The sequence below is a fragment of the Platichthys flesus genome, chromosome 12, assembly GCF_949316205.1.
Source record: "Platichthys flesus chromosome 12, fPlaFle2.1, whole genome shotgun sequence".
In the NCBI taxonomy this organism is placed as follows: Eukaryota; Metazoa; Chordata; class Actinopteri; order Pleuronectiformes; family Pleuronectidae; genus Platichthys; species Platichthys flesus.
Window position 1 is genome coordinate 4,811,339 of NC_084956.1, and position 16,626 is coordinate 4,827,964.

Sequence of the window (16,626 nt, forward strand, 5' to 3'; positions counted from 1 at the left end):
GCTTTGACAGAAGGGAATCGGTGGGGGGGGGGATGCTCGGTCTCGTTCAGCATGTTCAGGACGCTGCTGCAGCACAGTTAGGTGAGGAGGTCCTCCTGGATGTGGGCATCAGCAGTACGCATACGCACACGCACACGCACACGCACACACACGCACGCACACGCACACGCACACGCACACGCACACACATGCACGCACACACACTGTGAACTGTAGATTTCTCCCCAGTGGCCTGATAATGAATATTCAACTGTATCTCTTCCTCCGTTTCATACCCCTCTGGTCAACTCTCACATTTGCCTCCTCCTCCTCCTCCTCCTCCTCTTCCTCTTCCTCCCTCCCTGCCGTCCTCCCTCCATTTGTCCCTCAGCTCTTTGCTCACTCCCTCTGCAAACCACCCCCTCTCTCTCCCTCCCTCGTCTCTCTCTCGTCTCTCTCTCTCTCTCTCTCTCTCCCTCCCTCGTCTCTCTCTCTCTCTCTCTCTCTCTCTTTTGTTTTTGTTTCTTCTCTTGTTCTTCATCCTACTCACTTGTTTTGGCTCATTTGAACACAGAGTTAGGAGTGTTAGCTGTGAAGCGTGGAGGAGGGAGGACAGAGTTCCCCGGGGGTCTGCGTGCATGGGACATGTCTGAGGCGTCTTTGCCTCAGTGCAGCTACATAACACATGTCGAATAATTAACTTAAGGATATAATGAAAGTTTAAAAGATAAGGCTGTAGATTTGCGTCATTATTTTGTTAACAAATCCCATTTAAATAATATTACATATAATTCATAGGGTCCTACATCCCTGTTCAGCTCAAACAATGAAACGTTTACATGGAGCTAAGATGTGCAAATACGGTGGCAATTCAAAGGATACGCAAAACAGCAGATGAAAGGACGGCTGACTGACACGATTATGAGGCTTCAACAATCCAAATGAGTTTGAGGCATGAATATTCATCAAAGTAAAGACCTTAAAAAAGGTCCTTTGTTTGTTGTTGTTTGTCGGCTGCAGCTCGGTGAGGAAACACAAAAGCCATTTTCATAAACACTCGAGCAATTTCTGTGACCTCGGTCTTTATGGGAAATACTAGAAATCAAACCACTGGAGGGTTTCTACTCTCCATGAATATCCATCTGCGCTGAGTCCACGGCTGCTATGTGGCATCACTCCAAGGAGCAATGAAGCTGGATGAACGCACTGGTGTGTGTGTGTGTGTGTCTGTGTGCGTGTGCGTGTGCGTGTGTGTGTGTGTGTGTGTGTGTGTGTGTGTGTGCAGACTCCATGATGAGATGTGATGAGACTGCTTCTGGGTCACAGTAGCGATGCTGCTCAGAGACCCTCACAGTCCCGTACATGTGAGAAACTGTTGAAGACAATGGTTTGATGCCCACACATCTGATTCCCAGTACACTGTCATGGCCTGCAGAAAGAAGGCACCGTCAGCTTACATAAATCACGGAGGAGGTGTCACACAAACACACACACACAGGAACACACAGTGGTATCCAGTGTGTGGGTGAGCTGTCATATCCACTGTTGGATAATCACTTGAAGGTGAGGCTAACTTCAGATCTTCACATTCCTTGGTGAAGCTGGGACGTTGAATGGAGATGCAGTTTTAAATATAACTTTATTTTCTTATCCCGCACATAAGGCTGTAGCTGTTCCACACTGACAGTACAGACGCAGCCGCTTCTCGAGGCTCAGGGAGACCGAGCGGGATCAATGACCCGACTGGGACACATTCACTTAAGGCTCCTGTATCGTAAATCGCAGCCCATTAAGTATTGAAGCAGCCCTGATGTGCTGTTAAATGCTTACGTGGGGAAATGTGATGATTTAATAATTGACAATGAAAGAGAATAGACCCGCTCTGATGTTCAGTAGTGTAATAACAGACGGTTCCAAGGGAAACTGTTAAGGTTAAAACAGGAAAAAGGATAGACTGACAATCAATGGGCTGCAGATAGGAAGGTTTGACCCCTGGGTGTCACTAGGGAAAGACTGGACACACACACACATACACACAGACACACACACGTCAGAATACATGAAAAGTCTTGTGACGCAGCCATGAACCAATTTTAAATTAATAAAATTGCAATGATTCATAGGACGTCGTTATAAAACCGTCATGACGAGGAAATGTAATTTAGATTTGATTATTGTACCATTTTACCAAAGACTATTATTAATAAATATTAAAAAATGAAAATACAACCAAATATATAGAATTTGAATTCAGAAAATGTAACTTAACATAAAATACACAGAAATAAATGTTTTCATTTCTGTAAACGTAGACACTGATATGTCCTTGATTGGCTCATGAAGGTTCGGCTGTTCTTTCAAAAATAAAGCTGCTTTTAGTCATGAGGTATTTAAGTCTGGATATCTTCCTGAACTTTTCAAGAGGAGCTGTATTTGAGAATACAATATCTGATTGGATTACTATGGAGATTTTCTACAACATTTTCTCTTTTGTATATGTATGTGTATATATATATAAAAATGATCTAACTAATCAAATCTAATCTGAACCCTTACCCAACTATTAAGCAAGGAGCACATACTCAAAGTGAAACTGAAAAGAAGTTGACCTCAAGAACAGAAACACAAGCTTTTGTGAGACTTGCTGAGTTTTCGAGACGGACAAAAAAAAACTCAACTCGATCTTAGGGAAGCGTGGGTGAAGATAAGGGAATAGAAAGTTGGCTACTTAGCTGGCTACAGAAAGTGAGAGGAGAGCAACAAGCCACTTAAGATCTTTTCTAAATGTGATAATGTATACCAACTTAAGCTTATAGTAACTAAAGTAAAAGGAAGTACTTGCTATTATACATACTTAAAGTATTAAAAGTAAGTGTCTATGTGTGACAGGGGCGTTATGGACATTTCAGTTTTTCCTTTACCTTAGTGATTTGCTCTCAGAAGTCAGCGTCAAACATCATTTGATCAATTAGCCTCCCATTATTGATTGTTTTTAAGAATATAAGAAATTATGTTGTGCAAAAAAACAGTGACAGGTAAATGGACCACCAGTCACCTGACAATGAGCCGCCTTCCTCTACAGCTGTTCTCAGTTCAGTTAGTAGAGCCATACTATAAATAGAAAGCCGCTCACCCTCCTTCATTTCACTACGCAGCTATTCTCTTCCTGCCAATTGTCTGTTCAAGTTTGTAACCCTGCCGCCATTCTCAATAAACTGCCCTGAAAACATTCCCTTTCTTTCTGGTTCTTCTTCCTGAAAGATGACGGAAAGCTCAATTCACAATTTTCCTTGGAAAGAAATACGAAATTGAATCCCAGAATGAATGTTCCTCTCTGTGTTTGTTAAATCATACGGTGTGTTTGTGCAGCTTGGTAGGTTCAGCATGTGTAAACGCAGCCATGTGCATCGCCTCTCTCCTCCCGTCCTCCTCCGCCTCGCCTCTGAACTGTGAGTGAATATCTGGAGCAGTGTTTAGAGGGCCTTGCTGGCGATTAATGAGTGTTTGCGATGAGCACAGGCGCAGCGCAACCAGTTTCTGCCTTAATTACAGGGAGCCGCGCTGATATGAAAGCCTAATTAGCGAGGGTGCAGAGGTACCGTCCTATTAATTGCTGAATTGCTGTGTTTTTCCTCCGCGACGAGCCTGTCAGATGAGTCCTGGGCTGAGTGCACGGCGGCAGGTTTGACGGGGGGGTGGTAACAGTGGAGCACAGAGCTGCAGATTCCAGCCTCTCGGGCCTGTGACCCTGAAGCAGCAGCTTCTTGTAAACCTTTGACACAACTTGCAGATGCACTAGAGTTCTCAGGAATGTCACCAGAGAGAGGATTTACTCTTTAATTTGTCATTAAAGATGGGTTTATTCTATCTGATAGATATGTATAATTTTTTGCATCAATTTCTTTTGGAAGCCTGTATACCTTTATCCTAAGATTTATCATACCAACCATTCAGAGAGAAGTTATAGATATGTGAAAAACAGTGAGGTGTATAAAAACATTAGCTAGATGATGATTATGATTGTAGTATTCATGAAGAAGCTCTGCTAGTATCAATGTATACATGAATAGCAAATAAATAAATAAATTCAAAATAAACATTACATTTTTAAATATATATAACAAATACACAGAATAGTTTTTGCTATAGCAGGATTCATTATGGAAGTTATTCATATCAGTGGGGTTCTGTTTAATAAGAACATTTTGATATGATTATTGTTGCCAGATCTTTTATATTTTAATTTATATCTAAATAGTGAATCTTGTTTTTCACGATGTTACATTTTGAGGATGTCTCCTGTTTGGGAGGCTCAGTGTATAATGGCGTTTTCAAAGATTGTGTCCATGCAGCTCAGCGCTTTGTGCCAATATTGAAATATTGCGGCATCTCAGCCTCACTCCATGAGATGGGCCATCGAGGATGCTGCTCCTGTCAGCTGATCGGGAGTCAGCCTCGTGCTTTCACAGATAAACTGAAGAGATGGTGAGACTGAACCTGGATCTGCAGCTCAACGCCACAGATCTCGCGTGGTTTTCTTCCCTCCTCTACCTCCACCGGCACAGAGGAGGAGGAAGAAGGAGGTCTCACTCTGTCGTTTATTCTGGCTCGACAACACATCGTAACAAAACGTGGCTGCAGAACAATTTACTGCCTGATTTATGAATCTGTGAAGTTCAGCGTGACAAATCGCATTTACCAAACAGGAAGTGTTTCAGAATGTAGTGTAAACATTGGATTTTAAATTGCATGATGGGAATTGTAGGATCCAGTTAAAATGGCTGATGTGAAAATGGCTCTAGTTATATGGAGTCAACTGGTTATTTAACTGGCGTTTAACTGGTTATGCTAACAATGGCTTGCTAGCTAATGTAAACATTGTTCCTGCACAATTGGAACGCTAACCAACTCGGGTTATTCGGGTACGACGTCATTCCAAGGGCCGAGCTCTGAGGTGTAATGGAACACGGTGTCAAATCCTTCCATGATTGTTCGCAGGAGACGCACGAATTATGACCAGTATCGTAACCAACCACCAGGTAGCGATCAAGACACTTTAGCTACATGTCACGTCGTCCATCTTCGTATTGCCCTCCATTCAGAAATCCAACCACACTTTACTATGTACATTTTTACAATTGTACTTAACTTCTGCTTAAGTATAAATTGCAACGTGGGACTTTAAATTGTAAGAATTTTCTAAACACTGTCAGTTTAAACCAACAATCTTTTTTTTTTTACGCATGGTGATACATCATCTCAATAGACGATCTTTGTTACTACAGCTCCCCCTCTCTCTCCTCCCACTCGCTGCTCCTCTCTCTATCTCTCTCTCTCTCTTCACGAGCACTCCTCCCTTCCACACACGGTGAAAAAAGGAAAAACCCTTCGCGAGGCGGCCACGGGAGCGCGAGGTGTATTCGTCTCCAGTCAACATGGCCACAGTTGTAACCTGCACCCGGTTCACTGACGAATATCAGCTGTTCGAGGAACTCGGAAAGTAAGCGAACCACAGACACACACAGACACACACATGCACGCACGCTGCTTGGGTTCTTGTTGCATTCACTGTGTATGTATATATGTGTGTGGGTGTGTGTGTGTGTGTGGGTGTGTGTGCACGCTTTTCCTCCTCTGCCGCTGCCATTGTGCGGGTTTCACTCCAGCACTGTCAGGGCAGCGGTGGGTCCCCCCCGCCCCCCCGGGAAACTGCTCTGCAGGCGGGTCCGTGGCCGCAGTAGCTCCGCTCCTGGACACATTGCGTCCACCAGGTGGGAAACGGCCGCTTCGCGTGGAGCAGCGTGTTACCTGCAGGCGTCGAGAGGTTCCCTGCTACTGGTGGGGGTGGTTGCATCTCCGAGCTCCACCATGCAGCTCGGCCGTGCACGTGTGTGCGTGCACACTGCAGGGCTGCTGTATATGTCAAGCCAATTAGAAAGAGAGAGACGAAGACAGGGCTGCTGCTGCAAACACCGCTGTGGTTGCCCCCTTATATTATTTATTTATTTATTTGTTCCTGCCTACGCGCACTGAATTGATGAAAGGAGCCATTCCAGTTGAGATCCTCTCTTTAACACCTAATCTCTGCCAGAGCCGCTCAAGCACCATCCGTGCAGAGGCGCTCAGAGGAGGCGTCTGCACATCAGAGGCGAGGGCCAGGCTGAGCAGACCCGGCTAAATGTCAGTTCTTCTTCTTCACACCTTCATTCCTCTGCAGCCTCGCTCATCCCCCCCCCCCAACTGTGAGCTAATGACAGGCTCCCTCTTCACAGTGAAGCCCTCTCCCCTCTCCCCTGACACGCACTAGTAGCCACGACCCCATCTCACATCTCCCACACAGTATATCAGATGGTTTGCATTATGCATGTGTCTTCCTCTGCCCCCTCTCTTTAGGTGTATGTGTGTGTGATTCGTGGCCTGAGCGTGTGACCGGTGCAGCCGTGTGCACTCTGTGTGATGTGCACAAAATGATGCGATGCCGACTTTTTTCCCTGTGTCTGAAGTGGTCTCACGGATGTTGTGTTGTTTGTCTCGTTGCTTTCTTTCCGCTCCAGGGGCGCCTTCTCCATCGTGCGTCGGTGCATCAAGAAGTCCACCGGCCAGGAGTATGCTGCGAAGATTATTAACACAAAAAAGCTCTCAGCCCGAGGTAAGTGCAGCAGGATGTCCCGATGTGCCGCTCGGCCTTTAGAGGGCGAGGAGTCACTGAGAAGCTGAAAGGTGACGTTAGAGCAGGCCGCTGTCCACACTGCTCAGTGGAGGCCGACCATTTCCTTAAGAGCAGCGAGGCTCTGTCCTGTCAGGGGAGATTCCTGAAAAGCTAGAGGGCCGAGGTTCAAAGTCGCACAGTGAGGTTCTGTGGAGAGCTCCATCAGAACCATCTTTTTGTTTGTTGTTGTTCATGTTGGTCTCTTGCAAAGGATGGTATGTGCAAGTGTTCCAGCAGTTTGCAGGACGACATATTTCAGGTTGATGACGTTTCTTTTTTTATAGTATGGGTTATGATAACAAAAACACAAAGTTTATTACTGACACGAAGCAGCACAGTTTAACCCCCATGGTGTTTCAGAGTTTTACTTAAAGAAAATAATACAAGTATTCATCATTTCAACCCGAAATTCTTAGGACATATAAATGAATATATGCTCAAGTGGCCCGACACATGTATCTCCTTCATTAGATGTTCAGTTCAGTTTTGTTTGTGTAGCACCAAATCACAACATGAATTATCTCAAGGTACCTTTAATATATAATATCATAGAACCTCAGCAATACCCACTAGGAGCAAAAACATTTAACTTTAACGAGGAGAAACCTGTATATGCAGGTTAATTTGACCTGAGTATGTAATGGTCCATTCCTCGTGTCTCATCCTGTCTTGGTGCGTGTTTGTGCGTGTGTGTGTCTGTGTGTGTGAGTTGCAGATTGTGTGTGTGCTGCATGTTTGTCCATGTCCGTGTCAGACAAGGCCACAGAAGGTTGAGCGATGCAGGGAGCTGCAGATCAGGGCCAGTTCTGGACTGATGGCGCTGCTCTTTTCCCAGGGGAGGCAGCCCCCCCCCCCCCCCCCCCCCCGCCTTCCTGTCTCTCTCTAACACACCCACCCCTCCTTATCATTCTCATTCCTTTTGATGCTGTTTGTTCCCGTCTCTCTTCCTCTCCCTCACATCTTTTTAGACAAAAGATTGATTTAAGGAAAGGGCTTTAAGACCCTTTTCTCACCAGGCGATTTGATCTTGTGTGTGTTTGTGTGTGTTGTGTTTTGTTGTGTTGGAGGACTGTGTTGGCAGTGGTCGGGAGCCAGTAACCCGGCAACAGCAGGGGTGAAACACTTCATCCCAGAGACTGTCTGGCAGCGAGACCGCTTTCTGTATATGTGTGTCTCACACAAACACACAAACACATATGCGACTGCTCTTTTCTTACTTATAGCACAAACACGGTTGCACACATTTCTTTCTCACCTATTTCACGGTTCTCACGCTTCACAATATGGGAACAAGGCTTTACTTTATACTTTTACACACACACACACACACAGAAACACACACGCACACACACACACACACACACACACACCAGGGTGACAACTAAATAAAAGGGAGGGAGACCAATGTGTGTATGCATCTCTTTGTTACAGAATAATTTGGCCATTGTTTTTTTAAGGTCATGTAAAGTCAATTAACTCGTGAATTTAGTTGTTTACATCTGGGAGAAACTCAGTCGGGTCAAGATGGACAAACTATTCGATTTGGAGAAGTAAACAATGGGGAGCATTCATCACTGTTCGGCTCAGCTTGTACCAAACTGAGTTTCTGTCATTGTGCAAATGTTTTCTTACCTCACTGAGTTAATGTCTTTACTGCATTTGAGTCACATAGTGTCAAATCCAATCATTAAGCTGCCCATCAACAGTCTGCTCAGCTCTGATTCAGCCCAGTATCTGACCAGCAGGGCAGCAGGGACTGGTTAATGTGGATCGTTACACCTTTTTAATCATTTGGGGGCATTTTAAGATGATGTGATGGAGACAGAGAGTCACAGGAAGGGCAGGGGGCATTATTACAGCTGGAGGAGCAGTATCTTGTTATTAAGAACTCTAAGTTATGTGTGTGTGTGTGTGTGTGTGTGTGCGCAGGGAACAGGGGATTAAGCTGTGTTTTCTGTGGCTCGGGGGAGGGCACATTGGCTCGTGGTGAGGTCAGCGATTATGACTGGGGCGCATGGTATCTCATACATACGCACAGTTGCTCAGACAGATACACACACCCACCCACACACACGCCCACACACACCCATGTGGTCTGTCACTTCGACTTACGTTTGAACTGACACATGCAAACAGACAATAGTAAACAGGCAGGGACAATGAAGAGAGAATGAAAAGTGTAATTGCAGGAGTATTGTGTTGCACATGTGTTAAATTACAGATTGCAACAAAGGTTCAGCTCCACAGTTCAGCCTCACTGCTGAGGACTTTCAAGGGGCTGCCACACATACCAACATGAAGGAGTAAAATATTTCTATTTCCTGATAACGATACTTGAGCCGACACAAAATATGTAATTCAGGCTTGATATTTTATATCACAATGACTATAAATGAGAAGAAAACACTCACACAATCCAATGTATGCAACTAGAATACAAATAAAATAGACTCTGAATATCCAGCGTCTGAGGCTGTGTAAGTTTTCCTTCATTCCAAAAAAAACGACACTGAGCTGCAAACACTGTATTTCAGACGATAAGCGCTGGCGAGTGCAGCATCAGTTTACAGAAGTAGATAAAGATAATTATTGTAGCCTGAGGCGTCAGCAGCTACCTGATAAAGAAAATCGTGGGAAGCAGAAGTTCAGAGGGGAAGTGTGCCCATGAGCTGATGTTGCTTTCACTTGAGTGTAGAAGGGCTACCACAAGCCTCTGTGTGATGTTCAGGGGAGATGGGGCCGTCTGCTCTCTGTGGCTTTTTGTTTCGTAAGCTGTGACCTCTGTGCATCTCCGGCTGACGCTCGAATCAATCATCCGTGTTAAGCACCAGAAGTCGGGGGTAAGATATTTTACAAAAGGTACAATAAAGAATAAAGCTAAGATTAGAAGATATTTCCATATCTCTTTTCTGACAGAGGGTTCAGTGCTGTTGCTCGTCAGTAACCAAACCAAACCGCACAAGTGCTTCTGTATGAGGAAGTCAGCGTTGGCTGTTTTGTTTTTACTTTTGCCTCCTGCTTTCCATTTCTGGAGTTCGCCACCATCGAAAATCTTCTTCTTTTACTGCGTCCACTGATGATGCAGCAGTATATTTATAAAAACACTTTCAGACCTGGAGCTTTTCCTTTGAAGAGACATGTGATGCTTTTCTTGTTCTTCTTTTCTTAAGTGTTTTTTTTTGTGGTCAAATTTGAAAAGCTGCTCCTCTCCACAATATCCATCACTGTTCCTGAGGCTCCTCGTCAGTCGTCCGGCTGATACTTCCAGGGAATCGTGATGTCATGTGACATCACTATGGCTGATATTTGCATAATGCACACCCAGCGAGCGTGAGAGCGGAGGCCGACAATTCCAACATGCATCCAAAACGGTTGACCAATCACAACACAGTGGGCCAGCTGGCCAATCAGAGCAGACTGGCCTTTATGGGTAGGGCGGGCCTTAAAGAGACAATAGCTAAAACCAGGTGTTTCTTTTAGAGGCTGAAAAGAGGAGCTGCAGCAATGAACAATATGAGGATAGTGATCACTTTTGTGAAGAGTAGAGTATAAAACCTTAATACTAGTTAATATCATGAATCTGAGTATGAGCAGAATATGTTTCCCTCTTAATTTGATCCCTTTTCAACGTTCTTAACAGAATAACATGAGGCTGAAACTCCCAAGAAAACCGGTGACTGCCAAACAGGTCAATCAGCTTCGACATGTAATGGAAACATCTGCTGTGATGTCACTGCTGCATGCTCAAGGGTTTAATCAAGAGCATCCCTGCAGCACTTTGGGTTATTAGTGTTATTAAGACATGGATGTACAGACATTTTGTCCTCAGTCAAACTTAATGAAACTCTGTGAGACTGAATCATTAGTCAAGGGCGGATTGCAGGACGTGACCAACACACAGTCATGAGAGTTACTGTTGTGTCTCGTATGTTCACTCACAGAAGTTGAGAAAGTATATCTGTGAAGAAAAGAATTATACTTGCGTAATGCACCAGGGAGGAAGCCCCTTGATTGGATCAGGAGGCGGATCCAGGAACTTTCTTAACATTGTGAGTTAAGGTGTTTTGGAACCTTTTCACTGATTCATGGATCTCGATGAAAAGCTTGATAGAATGTATGAGAAGTGTTGGGCCTTGGTGGAAGTGTTCACTTTACTGAGTCCTATCCTGGGTTTGTAATGGTGTGGTGTGGTTTCACTCACTTTTCAAGCAAACATGGCAAAAAGACTACTTGTTGGAGATCCACAGATTTGCGGCTTTTCCCGGCAGTTAATTGAATCTCAACTTTTAATCAACATCACAGAGGATTTTTCTAAATCGAAGGCAGATTTAAGTCACCAGCTTTTTAGCTTTGAGCAAAGCTGTCATTGAATATTTAGAAAATTGTCTTTCAGATTTCAGCTTGGGTGCCCCCCCCCTCCCTGCATCCAGCCCTGCTACATCAGATATATTATGGATGATCATATGTTTTCATGTTCTAAATAATTGCTCTAAGGATAAACATATGGACAATAATAAACCTAGGTTTTTATGAGTAATATTGTGAGTTATGTGTCATCTAGGATATATTTGAATGTTGGTTATCTATTTTGTGATTGGTTCTGCTGTATTGCTCTGACCTAATTATATTTATTTATTGTCTTTGTTGTTATCTGGGTCCATCATCAGTAGCCTGTTCTATGTGAGGGCCAAAGCATCAGGGTCAGGATGTGTTCAGGTACTTTATTCAGTGTAGGTCACCTGCCCTGTTTATCTGATTGATTGAAACAGGAGTGTGTCTTCACCATCAGACGCATGAGAGACAGATGACTGAGAAACTCCACTAGGAAAACTTTAAAGATCCACCCTGATGCCGTATCATGTTATTTTTAGCCACAATTATGTGTTGCGTATTGTGTCAAGCAATAAAGCAAGTGTATTTTTACACTGTTATTAGCTGAGGCCTTGTGATGTCAGAGACAGAGAGGGGGGGGGGGGGGGGGGAGAGGAGGAGGAGGAGGAGGCTGGTGGCACTTGTCCCTCTGTTGAATTATTGAGGTGTGAGGCTGCTCTGCTCTCACTGAACACGGACAGGAGCTGAAGACAGGACCCTCATGCTCCTTCACTCAGCTTCCTGTCTTCATCTGCTTTTCTCTCATGCGTCTCATTTTCTCCTCCGCCACCTTTTCCCTTCGTCTCTTCTGCCGTTTCTTCCTCCTCCTCCTCTTCCTCCTCCTCTCCGCAAGGCTGCCGCATCACAGGCCATGCGGGCAGACGACGTGTGTGTGCGTGTGTGTGAAAGTGTTCTCGAGCTGTGTGGTGGGTTTCTAGTGCACTCGCTGGAGGCTGATTGGCGAAGGGCAGATAAACGTAGCAGCACTGCGCGGTGAATGTTTAATGGGCCCCGGCTGTGAATATTTAATGAGCGGGAGAGAGTGAGAGTCGTAAATGGAAAGAGAAAGATGTAGATATGGAAAGTGAGAGTGAGACGGTCAGGGATATATGCTGAGGAGAGAAATAGTGCATCCGAACACGTGCACGGTGTCGATCCTCCCACAGCATCTATGCTTATCAAGGCTTTTATATTGAGTGTGTGTCTGTGTGTGAGACTCTCTTTCCAAGACTCTCTTCCTGTCATATCCATCTTGCCCTCCTTTTCTCTCTCATCTATCCATCATCGTTACCCCCTCCTGTGTCTGAAGCATATGGTGTCATCTGGGAGCCAACTTGAATACATTTTTTATTTGCCATATAGCGCCGGACAAGAACAGGAGATGCCGGTTGAATCTTTTACTTTCCAGGGGATTCAGATTTATTTCTCACGCAAAGCTGAATTTCCAAGCTTCAGAAGACGGATACAATATGAAATGATACCTTAAATAGTGTTAGCTGCATCTAGAGTTGTCATTATTTATCATTGCCTTGGCCTAGAAGCTTAAAAGACTGGATCTGGTGAATTGAAATGTGGTTTCATAAGAGGACTGTGGGGCCTTGCTGGAGGTATGTGCTCTACTGAGTAGCTGGTTGGTTACAGGATTCTGGCTCTGCCACACAAAGCTCCCTGTCAACAGGTCTGACGTAATGCGTCACTCCTTCAACTGAGACAATTAGTTGAGTAATTGATTGAAGTCACACCCGTTCTGACAACCAGTTATACACACAGTGAAGACTTTTTCTAGTATAGAATAAACTACTCTCTACTTTCTGTGAGGACTTCATTCAAAATGTTTTCTCCGAATTCATGTGTGTGTGGGACTGTAGATAAGAGATAATTACGTGTCTGAATGAACCGGTTATTTTGGTTTACAACACACACACACACACACACACACACACACACACACACACACACACACATTAGTGCAATAATTACACTTAACAGGTAAATAAGTTACCAGCAGTGTAGCAGAGTATTTATTACAACAGTTCGACGACCGAGGCAATAAAGCCGGGTATACACAGGGGAGAGGCCTCCAGTAATAATGTGCGTGTGACTGTTTTGTGTGTGTGTGTGTGTGTTTGTATGTGTGACAATTAGATCAGATCATGCTGGCAGAGCTCACACCGACACGTCTCTCTTTTCTTTTGTCTCTGTGTTCGATCCTGAACGTTTTACCTTCCATGTCTCACCTGTATTCACAGCACATAATGTGACCACGTGTGAAGGTGATTTTCTGTTGTTGTTGTTGTTGTTGTTGTTTTGAGCAGTAAATTGATTAAGGTCGTTTTGTTTGGCTGATGTGAACAAAACAACCAGACTGACACTTCCTGAAACGGAGGAATCGTTGTTTGTTTTTTCTCAATCAATTGGTGAATTGTTTTGTCAATAAAATGACAGATCATTTGAAAAAAATTATATAATGATGTTAATTATTAAACCAAATATTCACATATGCCTTCGTATCCTTACAGTTTATGTAAATGTTTTTTTTATTTATTTAATATATTGATATTTATTTTAAACACTGATAAATTGCTGTAAATGCCAGGCCTGGCTGTCTGAGCCTGTCAGACGTGCCCGGGGAGAATCTATTCTCGATCACGCACTCACCGCCGAGCTGTCAATCAAGCAGCTAGTCCCCATGGTAACACCCACCTCACATGCATCCTATCCTTCACACCTGACAGACACAATTACATAAAACGTGGTCACCATTATCACCCGGTGTGTGATGAATAGTAACACAGTGCAGTCAGATTCCCCGTTTGAATCTCAAGTCCTCCGCTCCAGAGGAAACGCATTCAGAGTGGCCGACTGTCAATCACACACATTTATGTTTTATAGAAAATGTCCCTGAAAAGTTGATTTTATTTACTGCGGCTTTGAGGGCTTTAATATCACAGCACCATTTCAAGTTGATGCTTTTATTCGTTCATATCAAGGATTTAATTCACACAGTATTTTCCAGAGTAAGGTCTTTGCGACGTGTGAGATGATGGATTGAGAAAGTGCTGGGCAGAGGGAGAAGTGAAAAGCACCTCTCTGGCCTCCACTAGTCTGAAGAGAGCACTCCACAGACTAAACGCTGCTCTCACACAACACTGTGGGAGCAGAGATATCATCTTTTTTATTCCGTGCGGTCTTACTCGTTAAAAACTGACCGTAGTGGCACCGGTTCAGGAAACACTCCTCTGGGTCAAATCGGAGGTGAAAGAGACAAACAACCTAGTGTATGTGGTTGTTTAAAGGGTTGTTTGTCTACAGTCAGTAACACCACACCTCCAGAGTTCTTTCACTCTCCCACTTATAGTCTGTCAGACATTACAACAGTTCTTTACTTGTCAAATTAACATAGCTTCCCAAGTGTTTCCCAATATTTACCTAGCCTTTGGCGGCCTGTCTTCATCTAACTTTCTTACTTACTATATCACTATGTAGAGCAGTGTTGCTTTATTGTAGAGCTCCGTGCAGCGATCTTTTTCTCACTGTTTCTCTCTCTATGTCACACCATCAGCAGCACTAGGAAAAATATGAATGGTTTGGTGGACCGTAAAAACGTCCATAAAGATTTAAGTACATTTTGTTATTGGCCTTTTTGTTTTATGTGGACAGAGAGAGGGAGAGAGAGAGTCTCGAGAGGCAGGATGAGAAAATAAGGGAATGAAGTGCAGTTAATTCTCGGAGGCAATACATCCTAACTATTTGGCCTTCAGGTCGTCCCCGAAACATCCATAAAGTTTTTACTGTCCTTTGCAGGGAGGTGAAATCTGTGTAGATACTGTTTTAGCTGTTTGCATTTCCACAACAGGCATACAGGATTCAGTAGGCAGACCTGAGTATAACATCTGCCCTATTGTGTGCACTTGTCACCTGGGTGCACATGAGAGAATGCTTTGTTCATGTTCCCTGGAATACCACAATAATGAACCCGTATCTGCCTTTGTTTCTTCTCTGGAAAGCTACCGCCATTGATTGAATCAGATTCTATGGAAAGCACTGTCAATTTTACAGTCAGTCCAACACACAGCCAGTCTGGGCCTGTGTTAGTTAGTCATAATGGTGAACTACAGCATGTTGCAAGACTTCCTGAAAACCTCTCAGCTGCAGATCCTGAAGCTGGAAGACAGCAGATCTCATGGAACTAACAGGGCTTTAAGTTCAATTTATACTTTCTGTCTGTGCTCGTCCACAAGGGTCTGCAGGACATGCATCTCAGTACATTGGACTTCATGTGCACATTCACACTCGTCTACAGAGAGCTGTGTGCTGTCTGCCCCGCTGTTCACACCCATGTCTGTTTTGCAGTATCCAGTGTAATTGCTTTCAGCCTGACTCTCACCACTCTGTCAGCGGCCAACCAGAAGCACTTAGTTCCTAATGAACACTCAAATCTTCAAACGTTAAGAGATGTATATTGTAATGGTTATAAATGACGTAACAGAAATTGTGCATTAGTTGTGGCTCAGTTTTCTGAGACTGATTTATATACATTTTGTTCTCTATAGAGAATAAACTACACTGCTGCTGTAATGATGGAATATGTCATTTTGTGTAAAAGTGTCGTTAACTGATGCATGTTGTGTTTTTGTTAGATTTTGTTCAACAGTGGAGCTCTATGACAGAGAGGAATAACACAAATTAAGCTTTGGACACAAATTAAACACCTTACTCTTGTCACAGGATTTGTTAATAATAACAAAAGTGAAGATTGACATTTTCGGCCCTGAATACTTTTAGCCTGTTATGGTTGCCTTAATGTTAAATTTGTTTAGATACAGCCCAAGCATGCCTCATTGTTTAAGGTTTCATATTTCTAAACACGACTGTTACTGCCTTATTTAATATCTTTCACCTCTGTTCTCATTCCCCTCAGTAATCTCCTTTTCAAACTTGGTTGTTATTCCAACAAGCCACAGACGGTTCTGTCCACAACCTGTCACTTTACATATCTGATAATTTTGTTGGTCTATGCAGACGCAACACAACCAAAACCTGGGAACAAACACACACATCTGCAGCCACTTGCGCACACACACACACACACACACAACACAGAGATCTATGTCAATAATTGCTCTCCTTTTGTTATCATTTATCTCCATTTACATTACGGCTTCTTTGCACAAGGCTGGTTGTTTCCCAGGAGTAGGATGTAGGACCAACCGCACACAAACACACGCCCATGGTCAATCACACACTCACTTTATTGTTCTCTCCTGTCTTTGATGCCTTGTCAGCTATGACTGTTTAGTCTTACTTTCACCTCAACAATGGACACCTGCCTGCAGGCGCTTGGCTTTGTTAAAATCGTTTGCTAATCCACCGCTGAAAGCTGCTCCACTGCTACACTCCAACAACAGCTTGTAGTGTCTGAACAAAGTCACTGGAAACGAGTGTGCGGCCTGGTTGAGAGTGTGTGCTCCTGTTGACTGGCCCTTCACCAGCGCAGTTGGTGCGTTTGTGTCTGCTTCCAAGGTAACAATCAAAACAGCCTTTCATAATATAAGTCAGCTCACAGT

General features: G+C 43.9%; 1 protein-coding gene across 25 annotated transcripts in view; it reads left to right on the plus strand.

The window, feature by feature from the left end:
• Positions 1-178: 178 nt before the first annotated feature.
• camk2g2 (calcium/calmodulin-dependent protein kinase (CaM kinase) II gamma 2) overlaps positions 179-16,626 on the plus strand; it is a 54,557-nt gene continuing 38,109 nt past the window's right edge. For 9 of the 25 annotated variants that reach the window (XM_062400755.1, XM_062400749.1, XM_062400750.1 and 6 more), the window contains exons 1-2: positions 179-5,479; positions 6,534-6,628. In XM_062400755.1, coding sequence (XP_062256739.1) covers positions 5,415-5,479; positions 6,534-6,628 — 160 coding nt within the window. In that variant the 5' untranslated portion in view covers positions 179-5,414. The remainder of the gene's footprint in view (positions 5,480-6,533; positions 6,629-16,626) is intronic. The other 16 variants (XM_062400768.1, XM_062400756.1, XM_062400757.1 and 13 more) reach the window with 5 other exon arrangements.